This window comes from Ziziphus jujuba, chromosome 1 (assembly GCF_031755915.1).
Source record: "Ziziphus jujuba cultivar Dongzao chromosome 1, ASM3175591v1".
NCBI lineage: Eukaryota > Viridiplantae > Streptophyta > Magnoliopsida > Rosales > Rhamnaceae > Ziziphus > Ziziphus jujuba.
The window spans coordinates 19,220,879-19,235,774 of NC_083379.1; the positions used below are offsets into that span (position 1 = coordinate 19,220,879).

Sequence of the window (14,896 nt, forward strand, 5' to 3'; positions counted from 1 at the left end):
CAACATTCTCCTCAAAGCTATTTTGGATAACAACCTCATCAAACTTAAGATACCATTGCCTCGAAGCCTGCTTAAGACCATAAATTGACTTCTTAAGCTTACAAACCAGATTACCATTCTCTATTTCCTGGAAGCCAACTGGTTGAACCATATATACATCCTCATACAAGCCACCATTCAGAAAAGCAATTCTGACATCCATCTGATGCAACTCCAGGTCATAATGTGCCACAATCGCCATAATGATTCTAAAAGAATCCTTTGTGGATACAGGAGAGAATGTCTCAGTGTAATCAATTCCTTCCTTCTGGCTAAACCCTTTGGCTACAAGTCTAGCCTTAAACTTCTTCACTTGACCATTAGAGTCTCTTTTAGTCTTAAAGACCATTTGCACCCTATAGGCTTGCTACCCAATGGTAACTCAACTAAATCCCAAACATCATTTGATGCCATGGATTTCATTTCATCTTCCATTGCATTCAACCAAAAATTTGAGTGCGAACTGCTTATGGCTTCCTCATAAGTGACTGGATCTGAATCATCACTTATGTCAAAATCATGCTCTTACAAGTAAACCTCATAGTCATCAGGAATAGCTGACCTCCTAGTCCTTTGTGACCTTTTCAAAGGCACATTAGCATCTACAATAGCTGGAATATCTTGTTCCTTAATAATGGATTCATCCTGACCAACTACTGGTTCATTAATTATTGGATTAATAATATCTCTATTATGAACTAAAACACTGGGAATGAATACATTTTCTTCTCTAAATTGAGGCTCCCTTGGAGTATTACTATCATCAAACCCAAAATCATCTTCAAAATAAATGGCCTTGTTTGACTCTACAATTTTGGTGGTGTGAGATGGACAAAAGAATCTTGAACCCCTAGATTCTGTACAATAGTCAACAAAATACTTACTTATAGTTTTAGGATTCAACTTCTTAATTTGGGCTTATAAATTCTTACTTTAGCTTTGCAGCCCCATACTCGAAAATGATGCAAATTAGACTTTCTTCCTGACCACAACTTAAAAGGAGTCTTAGGAACGGATTTACTTGAAACTTGATTCAAAATATGAGCTACCGTCCTTAAAGCCTCTCCCCATAAATAATCTGGTAAACTAGAATTTGCCAACATAAATTGCACCATATCCAACGAAGTACGATTTCTCCTCCCAGCAATGCCATTCTGCTGAGGCGTACCAGGCATTGTATATTGCACATCAATGCCACATTCATGTAAATATATTGTAAAAGGCCCTGGGTTCCATCCAGTCTCATCATATCTACCATAAAATTCACCTCCTCTATCAGACCTCACAGCCTTTATCTTTTTATTCTTTTAAAGCTCCATCTTTACCTTAAACTCCTTAAAAGCACTTAAAGAATCTGACTTCTCATATATAAGCTCAATATGTCCATAACGAGAAAAATCATCAATGAAGGTAATAAAATACCTATAACCACCCAAAGCAGTTGGAGTGAAAGATCCACATATATCAGTATGGATTAATGTCAAAACATCTCCACACCTTACTATCTTATCCTTTCTAACCTTGGAAGTTAGCTTTCCTTTCACACATTCTACTTAAGTCGACAAATCAGAGAAATCAAGATTAGGAAGTATTACATCCTTCTTTCACACATTCTACATAAGTCGACAAATCGGAGAAATCAAGATTAGAAAGTATTACATCCTTCACTAACCTTTCCATCCTGTGCCTAGAAATATGTCCCAAACGTTTATGCCACAACATTGAAGAATTATCATTAACTTTTGGACATTTAGAAGCAATAATAGGGGCAACAACAGAATTAATAGAAGAATTGACACCATTACTAAACAAATCAAGTCTATATAAATTGCCACATAAAGTTCCCAAACCAACAACTTTACCATCCTTATACACTTCAACTTTGTTATGTCCAAACAAGAAACTATAACATTAACTATCCAAAAGAGAAATAGATAATAAAATCCTCCTAATTTAGGGTACATATGAAACTTCTTGTCATTCTAAAACATATCGAGTAACAAGCTTCAACTTGATTGTTTCTATGATATCCATTTTCACTCTTGAGTTATCTCCCATATAAACATGCGGCTCAAGATTAGTTGGCCCCTTTTGCCTTATCATCCTTTGTAATGAATTAGTAACATGAATTGTTGCTCTAGTATTTAACGTCCAAGAATTCAAAGGCACATCAACAATATTGGTCTTAATCATTAAAATATTATCTTTCTTCTCTTGCTTTCCCTTTAAATTCCAACACTCTATCTTCTTGTGTCCAATTTTATTGCAGTAACCACACCATCCATTGAAGTACTATTTCATTTCTCTTATCTGATAAGCATCATCATACTTAGTATTATTCAAAAGGTCTAAATAATGATGTTTCTCATTCATATCAAACTTGATAAATTTATTTCCTATCTCTTTAAGAAGTTCCTTTGCAGTATCAACCTTAGGAATACTAGCATACATTGATTCGTCAATATAATTCTCCATCATCATCATGCAGCACTTATTAGAATGCCTCCAATCCTCATAAAGTTTCCTATCTGCTACACTACTCTCATCAGTTGGTATCTCTAGTGGATCTATCTCCAAAGCCAAATCCAATTTCATAAAGGTAAAATTCATAACTAAAATCTTCTTCCACTTCTGATAGTTTGTCCCATCCAATTTCATCATGGCAGTCATAGGCAGAATATTCGGGGTGTTACTAACTGTGAAAATAGTAAATACAACAAAGCATTTAATATATATAAAACAATAATTATTTTCCAACCCCTTATCACATAACATAAAATCAATATCGCTAAGGTCTTTATAACACTAAAGATACCCTTTCGCGGGCCAGGGACAGTCAACTAAAAAACCACAATCAAATATATTGAACTGAATTACCAACCGGGTAACTCAGAACCTGCGATTCATGGCATTCAATCAACTTCCACTGCCATTCCAGACGTCATACAAAGTAACTAAAACCACCGACAGGATAGCCTAGTTACCCGTATAGACCCTGATTAATAAGTGGGAGATAAAAACATATTGGCAATTTCATGAAATAGGTAAATATAAAATATCCCATTCACTATGCCAACATACATTACATCGGTACACATAATGCAGACAAAATAAGTCTCACGACAGGTGAATACTTAAAATTCTACACTATTATACCAACTAGGCACAAAGTCTCTTTAGGGAAAGCTAACACAATCCAATTCTTCAAATATAGATATTTAATTTAATTCAATAAATTTGGAATAAAATAATTAAACAAATAAACAAATGAACTAATTACCAATAAACAAATAAATAACAAATTTTTATATTTATATTTTTATTTTATAATAATAAAATAAAAACAATAGATAAATAAATAATTAATCAACAATAAATTAAATAAATGAGAATAAATATAAGTAAGAAAACAGGTTTTTTTTTTTTTTAAAATTTTCGGCAGCTGACGTCAGCAAACGACATGTCGTGCTGATGTCATCATGCTGACATCAACAAGCCAGCCAAAACTACATGTCGTATGTTTCATCTTCTTCAGCTAACCGGGTCACGGGAGACCCGGTTCCATTCCAAACGGGTCACGCGACCCGCTTATTCGACCCGCCTGGAAATTTCTTTTCCGGCAATCTTTTTCTACAATTTTGGTGCCGTTTGATTCCTTTTTTCTTGGGCAATGTTTTCAACAAATCAATTTCAATGTTTTAGCAACCAAAATCAATGCCCAAGAAAACTTATTGGTTCGGCCAAAATGGGGTTTCTCAATTTTTTTTTTATTCAAAAAACAAAAAGGTTTCAAGTCCAATTAAAGATGTTAAAGAATACAATTCATACCAACAACCTATTTTTCCACCGTGCCCAGATCTTAATTCGAACTAAAACAAAAAATTTACATAATTTGCACAAACTCAATATAAACCCAATATTGCGCAAGAGAAAAGAAATTAATCAATAAAATTCAAAATTAAAATTTGGATCTCCAGACAATCAATAGCCGCAAACACAAATGAATATCACATATTGGATTTCAGGAAACAAGCATGTAATAATAGAATCACGAGGACGAGAGAATAATTATAAAATAAATATCATGTCATCAATATACACGATTAAAGTTCAATGGCCGCATATCAATATAACAACAAATTTCAAAATAATTTATTATGCATATTAACCATGTGCTCTGATACCAATTGTTAGAATTTGTGGATCTAAACATACATAATAAATTTTATAAATCATAAATTACTAATCTCCAAACGTAGCCATTGATAAATTAAATATTTAATCCTGCAAAATAGAAAACAATGTAAAGTAGTGCCTATGGACACACTACTCTCAAACCACTCTCAGATCTGTGAAAACCCTAATATCAAAATACCGTATGGCATATATTTGTTTGATATCAAATTTTTCATCTCTCTTTCAAATATTTTTGGTATTCTATTGGGTGTCAACTTAGAATACATTAAATCTATAGTTAGTTTCTTTATTTAAAAGTGTATGATTTTTCTGTATATGCTAGATGACAGAACACCATAATATAACGAAAAAAGTTCTTGTGCACCCAGAATTTATACTCCTTTCTCTAATACACAGATAAAATTCTGTGATTCCATCTGTGTATTAGAGATTCCACCTGTGTATTAAAAAAAGGAGTACAAAGTCCGATTCTATTGAAAATTTTTTGCAATGTAACCGATAACCACACAACTGATAGTGTAATACAGTCAAAGATGTTTTTCCATGGTGGAATTAATAATCAGTAAGTCAGTCAATTCATATGCGCCTGAGACCATAACTTATTAATTCTAAGACTTATGCTATATATTGTAGAAGTTGTTTCGTAAAATATATTACACGACCCTACCATATACCATATTATTATGATTATGAAAAAAAAAAGAAAAAAGAAAAAGAAAAAAAAAAAAGAAACAGGTGTTTCTCAGTATTAAAAGGAAGATTTTCAAATTAAGACCAAATTAAGAAAACATATTCAAAAGGGGAAAGGGACCCTCATGGGACATGCTTCTCGTTTATATATATATATATATATATATATATATATATATATATATATATATGTATATATGGAAATTCTATGGTGAGGACGGTCCGCATGAGGACCGCAGTATTAGTGACGGTTTTTCATAGTATTAACGACGGTTTTTTAGAAAATCATCACTAATACTATGAAAAACCCTTACCAATACTGTAGTCCGCATGAAGACCGTCCGCACCATAGACGGACTGTATGTATATATATATAGCTGTTAGGGTCTTATACGTGGGCTGGAAACTAGTTGAATTCTGACATAGATTTTATAGAAATGGTCAAAACAACATTGACTGGTGAGAAGACTTGTCTGAAGAAAGGTGCACGGAGTCCTTAAGAAGATCTCAAGTTGGTAGTTTATATTAAGAGATACGGCATATGGAATTGGAGTGAGATGCCAAAACCTGCTGGTAATTCCAAACCCTCTACAAACTTTTTAATTTTTTAAAAATATTATATTTATATATATATATATATATATATATATTATTAATTAATTAAAATGCTGTAAATTAATCAATTTTCCTCCAAATTTGTTATAGGTTTGGCAAGAGTTGTAGGCTTCGATGGATGAATTACTTGAGGCCAGACATCAAGCATGGGAACTTGAGCAAGGAAGAAGTGGAAACCATACTCAGCTTGCATGAAATGCTAGGAAACAGGCAAGCAGGGCTTTAAGAGCCGTTTAGATATATATATCTATACTATATATATAGTTTTGGCACAAACATGAATTATCTTGTTAATATGAAAAGCTAGCTAGCTAAAACTTTAAAATTAATTACTCCTCTGGTTGAAATTAAACAATGAAAATATAAATATTTTATAACAATTGGATGTGAGGATAAAACTCTAAGCAGGTCGATTCCCCATGAAATTTCATAAGTAGAATATTTCTGCACCATGGTGTCAATTGATCCGTCACTTGGCTTTGTCTATTTCTTAATAACAAATTAGATTTCGCATAAAATAATATCAGTCAGTTGACACTGTTGAGTTTTGTTAAGAATTCGTAGACGATGAAGCAGACCTAGTAATTAATCAGTTTTCACAAAGGTACACTGAAAGTAATATAATCAAGATGGTGCAATAGAACAATTAATTTCTTCTAGCTAATATAAATCTCGCTATCAAGATTTTTTTTGTTTTTTGGTATAATATCTGAAAATATTTTCAATATTGTTTTAAATTTTGTTTCAGATGGTCTACTATAGCAGCAAAACTTCCGGAAGAACCGACAACGAAATAAAAAATTACTGGCATAGCCACTTGACAAAACGTTGCAAGGTAAATTTATCAGTTTTACCAAAGAAATTTCAAGTTGCAGCAGAAGCATCCATTACCAATCATGATGAAGCTGCTTATAACCAGAAGAAATATTCTGCTTCTGAAACTGATCAGGTCCAATACATAATCACTGAAGCTGAAGGAGATCCAAAAGCCTCAATAATAATATCGGAAAACATGTCCAGCAGTCAGTAGTACTAGTGTCCTCATACCACCACCACAATTTTCAACAGCGAATTTGTCATCATTTAGCTCCGTTCTTAGTAATTATGATAAAATTGATAAAAGCCAGAACATTGATCAGAAGAGTAGTATTGCTGCATCTGATACATTTGGACAAATCCAAAGTCTATGGACAAAACCAGTTGCAAGTGGAAGCTTAGAGGATTCTCAGCTGACCATATTTGGAGATTCTGAATTTGTTGTACCAGCTGCAAATTCTCAGGTGTGGCAGCAGGAGGGGCCCATTGTGGCATGTCATTTCTATGAAGATATATGCAGTGAGGATTGGGTAGATATAATAAATCCATCAATACAACCTGAAAATAGAAATACTTGATGCTAGTCTCTCTCTCGCTCTCTCTCTAAAGTACCTTTTCTTGTAATTTTAATGCATTGTGAAAGAGAAATAGTTAAAAAAAAAAAAAAAAAAAATGTTTAAGATTGACCCGGATGATCTCCTATCAGTTTAAAAGAAAAAAACAACCCTGTGCTTTCATTGAGAGTCGAACTCAAGACCTCCCGCTTACTAAACGGGTGCTCTAACCAACTGAGCTATGAAAGCTATATGACGCATTTTATTTAATATGTAAAATTAATTAGTATTTAGTACTATTTACGCAACATTTTTCAGCAAGCGGGACGTTTTCTTCACACGGACTGCGGAGAACTCGAGTCCCAGACGTTGGCGTCGATTATTCCATTCCTTCGTTGGTACACCATGTTAAAAATCAACTTGGAGAAAAAGACAAAAAGAAAAAGAAAGTGTTGTCGTCTAGATGAGGGAAAGAACCAATATTCATTCCATTTTTCAGTCTTTTGCCCGAAACCCTCTCTACAGCATATATACTATGGTTTGTATCCCAAGTCATCTCCACGAAAAAGAAATTCTTGAACCCCTTTTTAGATTATTATGCATTGGAGATTGAGATTCAATTTCTCAGTGGTGTTTCTGACTTCTCGTTGATTATCCTTTTCTTTCTTCTCCGACCAATATGTCTTTTTCTACAGTCTCTTCCTTAACAAATACCAATGCAAACTCGGTCCTTGAGGGCCTTGACAAAGTAATCGGTATTGTTCGCACTGTGCTCGATCGTCTAGAATGTTCCAAGCCCAAAACCACCACCAACGCCAACCAACAGAGCGCTGACGTTGTCGACACCAACCAGCCGCAGCCCCATACCGGCAGCGTTGCTAGCAGTAGCAATGCCAACCAACAAGCCAAAAGCGTTGGCGTTGTCGACAACAACCAGAGACAGAGCCAGAGCCAGACCCAGCCCATGCCCATTCCCAATAGCGGCAGTGTTGCTAGCAGTAGCAATGCCAACCAACAAGCCAAAAGCGCTGGCGTTGTCGACAACAACCAGAGCCAGAGCCAGAGCCAGCCCATGCCCATTCCCAATAGCGGCAGCGTTGCTAGCAGTAGCAATGCCAACCAACAAGCCAAAAGCTTTGGCGTTGTCGACAACAACCAGAGCCAGACCCAGCCCATGCCCATTCCCAATAGCGGCAGCGTTGCTAGCAGTAGCAATGACAACCAAGAAGCCAAAAGCGTTGGCGTTGTCGACAACAACCAGAGCCAGACCCAGCCCATGCCCATTCCGAATAGCGGCAACATTGATAGCACTAGCAATGCCAACCAGCAAGACGACGGCGTTGGCATTGGCAACCGTCCCCGAACACAAATCGAGGCCCAGCCCTTCCACGATAGCAACACCATCGCTAGTAGCAGCGATGCCAACCAACAAAACAAGAGCAATGGCAAAGGCAATGATTATCAGAGGTTGTGTGATCAATTCTTCCAGCTGGAAAGAGATCTCTCCTACATCAAAAATGCCTTCATCAATCTCAACAAATTTGAGCAAAGCGCATTGAATCTGTTGAAAAGTCTTGAACGTTACGGGCTTGACGAACAGCTCTCTGAAAGCCTAAAAAATTATCCCAGTGATGATGCCTCGCAAAAGAGGATCGAGGAGAAGCTTGGCATACTAGTTGAAATCGTCATGAGGTTGAAGCTCCAGATTCCATCTCTCCACAAGATATCTTCCATGAGTTCGGAGATCGGTCGTCACTTGCGGATGGCCTCAGGGAATGATGCCCACCACTTCATTGCCAAATTGTCTAAGTTGCATTCAAGTCCAACTTTTAAAGATAATCCACACTTCAAAGATTTTCGGGTGATTTATAATAGTCTTGATGTTACTAAGAAACTATGTTTGTTGTGCTTTGCTGCTTTTCCTGCTAATGAAGTCGTGAACAAGAGGCTTTTGGTTTATTGGTGGCACGGAGAAGGTTTCGTGGAGCCTCCGGTTGATGGGGAAAAGACGATCATGGATGTCGCTGATGAGATATTCCTTGAGTTAGAGAAGAAGGGCTGCATCGAACCCATTAAGACGAAACGCGGTAAGTTGTCCCCAGATGGCTACAGGATGCACCTTGTGATTCATTGTTCGGTGTCTGTGCTTGCTAAAGAAGCCCGGTTCTTCGATTTCGATAACGGAAGTCCTACTCCCACTGTAAACTTTGCCACGTCTTACAGAGCTTCTCTGGATGAGGGACAGGGGAAGCCAAAATTGGATTCGGAGCATGTAAATCTGCGGACTATATTCAATCTTAATCAGCCATATCCTGATTTCGAATTGGAGTGGTTCTCAAAGCTGAGGAATGTCAAGGTTCTTTCTCTGGGTAGGTGGCAGGATACGGCAAAGAAACATATTGAAGTAGAGGGTGTTGAATTCTTAAAAGGGTTGAGTAGTATGAAACATTTAAGGTTTTTCAGCCTTCAAGGCATCTCAACGATTGCAAAGCTCCCTGATGCCATATGCACGCTAAGTAGTTTGAGGATTTTGGATCTTCGAGCATGTCACAATCTAGAGGTACTTCCAGATGGGATAGGTTCACTCAAGAAGCTGACACATTTGGATATATCCAAATGTTACTTGCTAGATTACATGCCCAAGGGGATTGCTATGCTCTCTGAACTCCAAGTCCTTAAAGGGTTTGTAATTGGTGACGACAAAGAAGGACGATCATGCCCTTTCAATGATTTGTCATCATTGCTGAAGCTGAAGAAGTTGAGCATCAACACAAGCAGACAGAATTTCCCCAGTAAGGAAGAGCTAAATACTCTCCGAAGTTTTGGAATGCTTCAAAATCTGACAATAGCATGGGGAGGGATATCCTTCTCCACCCACCAGTTGGGAACTGCAAACGACGCCAGAGTCAAGAAGAATCGAGGTATCAGTAAAACTCCAACTAAAGCCCTGACTAAGTTAACGTCGACTTTAACAAGATCAACAATGTCGTCTACCAAGACTAAGGAACCTTTTAAGGAGCTAAGGAAACTGGACCTTCAGTGTTACCCTCTGCGGGAAGCACCCAATTGGTTGATCCCACGTGAACTCAAAAGCCTGAAGAAACTCTACATTCGAGGAGGGGAACTGCAAGATCTGCCAGTGCAAGAAATTAGTTGGGAGAGCGTTCAGATATTACGCTTGAAGTTCTTGAGGAACTTGAGGATGGATTGGATACAACTTAAGGAGTCATTTCCTGAGTTGACTCACTTGGAGAAAGTCAAATGCCCTAAGCTCACCTTCTTTCCATGCGATGAGGGTGGGATATGGGTATCAGATCGGTCGAGTGTATAGCATGATGAATTCAGGCAATTCATGTTTACTACATCTCAAGCATACGGCCAATGCTTTTTACTACGAATTTCGTTCTATTCTGTTATATAACATATCATTTTAAATTTGTAATTATTTTTCATGTTTGGAAGATAATTAATTTTGCTGTATGTGTGAAATAAATTGCTAAAGATTGGCCCAATTACGTGTGAAGATTCTTGCTCTATCAATTTTCCCACTACCCCTTCTCCTCAATACGCTATGTAATAAATTTATAGTTTTGTTTAATTACTTCATCAAAAGCACACAAAAAGAGTTTTAGAGGGGGAAAAAAGAATTTATATATATATATATATATATATATGTTTGATATTGAGGTGTAGATTTGAGGGCAAATTTCAACTATAGTTTTTGAAGTTTTTCTTAATTCAATTTCAATTCTTTAAACTTTTTTTAAACGTTTGAACTATAATCCTTATCGATGGATTGCCATTTGGAGCTTTCCCTTCTCTGTCCTATACGATCACTTAAATTACTTTTGCACCCTTAATGATTATATTTCTTTTTTATTTTTATTTATTTACAATTTATTTCATAATTATTAATATATACTAACGTAAATATTGTACTTAAAAAACAAATAACTTTGTCAAAATTTATATTAAAATATTTTATCACACGCCCGCGTATATATATATATATATATTCATTTCTTATTTTATATGTACATATTTAAAAATATTAAATTTAATTTACAATATTTTCTTCAAAAAATAAATATTTGATTTATAAAATAAAAAAAAAATTATATAGAAAAGTACTAAATTTTTTTAAAATGTGTCCAAAAAAATCTCTTTCTAATATATATATATATATATATATATATCCTTTTAACTGATTTCATCTAAATCTAAGAAAAATAAAATATTTAAATATAAAAAAAATCAAATAAACAAATAACCTTCCAAATTCCATCAGATTTCATTTTCCAAAGAAAGATTAAAAAAAAAAAAAAAACGTTCCAACAAATTTCAACTTTTCTTTAAATTTTTTTTTTAAATTAAAAATTAAAAATTAAAAATTAAAAATTAAAACTTAAAAGAAGAGAGATTGAGCAGATATAATTTATGCATAGATTTTATAGATTTTACCTTAATTCATTCATTCAAATTTTTTCTCTCAATGCAAGTATAATTTCTTTGTCTTTGTGATTGGCACCAATTTTCCAGTTCTCAAGTTCAATCCATGAAAAAAATTAAGTGAAAAATGAAGAACCTTTCAAACTTGCAGTAGTCCATGATTTGCTCTATTTCTTTAGTATTATTTGAACTAAATAATAATAACGATGATAATTTCAAATTACAAAGCAAACAAGTATTTCAAGATTTAGTAGATCTAAAAAATCTAATGGGCAAAAAGAGCATGGTTTGAGCACAGGAAATGAGGCAGGGTTAAAATTTTCAATGATTGCCACTGATCTTGCTACCTCATCGCCCAACATCACCCACCAGTCAGTCTTCGATCTCGATCCTGCCACTGATCGTTTGATGATGGTCTTCCTCATTCAATATTTTTCTTATCCAAAAATATTAAAAAAAAAATTAAAAATTTTGAAAAAGAAGAAGATGAAGATGCAGAAACCCATAAAAAGAAATTGAAGAAGATGAAATAAAAAAAAAAAAAAATCCTACAAGAAAGAAGGAGAAGAAGAAGAGCCTTTGGGAGATATATACAAAAATATATATTTTTTATTTGCCAAGGAAAAAGAAGAGTGGAATCTTGTTTATTTGATTTGGTTCACAGAGAGATGAAAAGAAAGAGAATGGGGAAGGGAATCGGAAAAACAGATTTAAAAAGAAAAAAATTATTTTATTTGTATTTTACATTTTTCAATATAATAATAATAATATATTTTTATTTCTAAAATATGCAATTACATATTCATCTTTTAGCTATTAACAATAATAAAATATTCAAAATGGTAGGGATTACAATTTAAATATCTAAAAATTTAAAAATTAAATTTGAATTAAGGTAAATTTCAGGGATTTTAGTTAAAATTGTTTCTAAATTTAATATATACCCCTTCGTTTTGCTATAATTATACTTATATTTTTTTTAATCATAAAAATTAATTAAAAAAATGATAGACAGTTTTGAATATAATTTTTCATAAGTATAATTTAATTATAATTAAGATAAAATTGAAAGAGTTTAAATGAAATTTTTTAGGATAACTATTGTTAGAGGAAAACAAGAAAGTAATAAAGTTTTATGTTCAATAGGTGATGAAATTAAAAGACTGGAATGTTCTTGAGTAGCTTTTGGGAAATTTTATCTACTCTTATGGCAGTTGATGAATGTACATTTTAGTTATCTAAAGTTAATAATTATCATTTAATCTTAAGATTTGGATAATAATTATCACATTACACTCTTGTTTATAACCATAGTTTAAAAAAAATAATCTTTTTCTTTCCTTTTAAATAATTAATTTGATTGATGATTTTTTTTTTTTTTTTTTTTTTTTTACCATAGGGTATCTTAATATTCAATTGAGTATAGGCCTAATCCCTATTTAAGGATTAGAGCATTAATAAATATTTTATCTCCCAATAAAAGGTACTCCAACTTAAATCCTGATTTTGGTGAGATAAAATCTTTGGGGTATCAAAATAATTATTAATTATTATTTTTATTTACTTTATAATTAGTTATAATATGTATTAAAATTTATTTACTGTGAGACTAATACAAGACTTTGTATTTATTGATGTATAAAATTAAAATTAAATAACTATCTAATAACTAATTTGGTACATAAGTGATAATTTTCTTAACGAGTGCTAAGCAAGGTTTAAAATATCAAAAAAAATTTCGAGATTTTCTCGAAATGTTTATTTATTTAAGAAGTCGAAATAAAATTTAGGTTTCAAATAGAAACGGGTAGAATTTCAGTAATATCTATCGAAATTTCTAAAATTTTGCAAAAATTTCCATGGAAATTTTCATCTAAATATTTACATAAAATCCTTAAAAATTTTGTTAAAAAATCAATAATATCCATCGAAATTTTGAAAATATCTATGAAATTTTTTTAATAAAAATTCAAAAATATTATTGATATTTAGTAAACTATTTTACCAAATTAGCTTTAGTGATAATTTTTTTAACCTTTTAATTATTTTTTAAATATTTAATGATATAAATAAAGTGAGTAAATTAAATTCAATAACCTTACTATGTTCTATTCATAGATAAAATATATGTACTTGCTATACATTTTGTATAAGATGGATTCAATAGAATCACATAATTATAAGTTAATAATTGATTATATAATAATAAAAAATAATAACATGGAAATATAATACTATGTAGTAATAACATGGAAATGTAATACTATGTAGAATTGATAATGATAACATTTAAATTAATGATATTAAACAAATAAAAATAAAAAGATGATATAATATATTATACTAAACATCAAAGACAACTATATTTAATATAAGATTCTTATGGTTAACATATTAATAATCACATAAAAAATTATTAAGAAGATACATATTTTAATAATTACTTTTCACATTTCATAACTCAAAATGAGAATGACAAATATATTAATAATTTTTAATTATCTAAGAGTTGTATGAGTATTGAGATGATATTCATGAAAGATAATGTAATAGTAATGATTGTTTTATCTTAATTAATAAACAATTTATCAAATATATACTTTTTTCTTGCATATTGTTATCAATCATAGTTTATTCATAATTGTTACCTTTTACTATAAATTAAATTGATTAAGAAAAATATAATATCTATTCAATATTTTTACAATTTTTATAATTAATTTGATAATCGATTGTTTAAATAAGCTAATGCTAAAGTTTTCACAAAAGTTTTCATTTTTTTAAATAAATTTTAATCATTTTTTGTAAATTTTTATCGATATTCAATATTTTATGATAATACTATGAAAATTTCTATATTTTGAACTTTCAATATTTTTATTGATATCGAAATTTTAAACCTTGGTGCTAAGGGAAGATTTTATAAACCTCGTAGTGCTTTTATAAACCTCGTAGTGCCTTTGTGTTTAGGAGTGATTTTTAAACCCTAATAGGATTGCAAAGAGGACCAAAACTTTTATCAAATTTTTTGGCAAAAAAACATAAAATTTATTTTTAATGATTTTATTTTGGATAAATCATCAATTTGATAATTCTGTTAAAAGAATTAATTACATACTTTTTCAAAAATCACTTTTTTTCCCTGCTTCTAAAATAACTTTGAAAAGGATAAGCAGTGCTTATAAAATCATTCACAAATAGATTCAAAATTTACCATCAAACAAAATGGACTTTGTCAACATTCCGACTTTGCCACACAAACATGCATGAAGAATATATACCCATCAAACGAATTCAAATCCAAGTATAGTATAGGAGTAATTCACTTATCTAGAAACAATGTTTTATTAGGATTGTCCACAAATACATCATACCAATGTTTATATGATTTATACACATTTGGTATAAACTGCGTATCGGACAATCTAAGCAAAATTTTCGATATAAATACATAATCTATTTTTTTTTTTTTTAAAAAAAGATGCCTATATGAAATGTAATATATGCATATACACACACACACACAAAAAGTGAGA

General features: G+C 32.2%; 1 protein-coding gene and 1 non-coding gene across 2 annotated transcripts; one reads left to right on the forward strand and one right to left on the reverse strand.

Annotated features, from left to right (window-relative positions):
* Nucleotides 1-7,086: 7,086 nt before the first annotated feature.
* Nucleotides 7,087-7,160, reverse strand: TRNAT-AGU (transfer RNA threonine (anticodon AGU)). The gene has a single exon. It is a non-coding gene; the product is annotated as a tRNA-Thr (tRNA).
* Nucleotides 7,161-7,350: 190 nt separating this feature from the next.
* Nucleotides 7,351-10,451, forward strand: LOC125418666 (disease resistance RPP13-like protein 4). The gene has a single exon (XM_016016761.4). It carries the CDS (start codon nt 7,591-7,593, stop codon nt 10,240-10,242), a length of 2,652 nt encoding a protein of 883 aa, XP_015872247.3. The 5' UTR covers nt 7,351-7,590; the 3' UTR covers nt 10,243-10,451.
* The last annotated feature ends 4,445 nt before the right edge of the window (nt 10,452-14,896 follow it).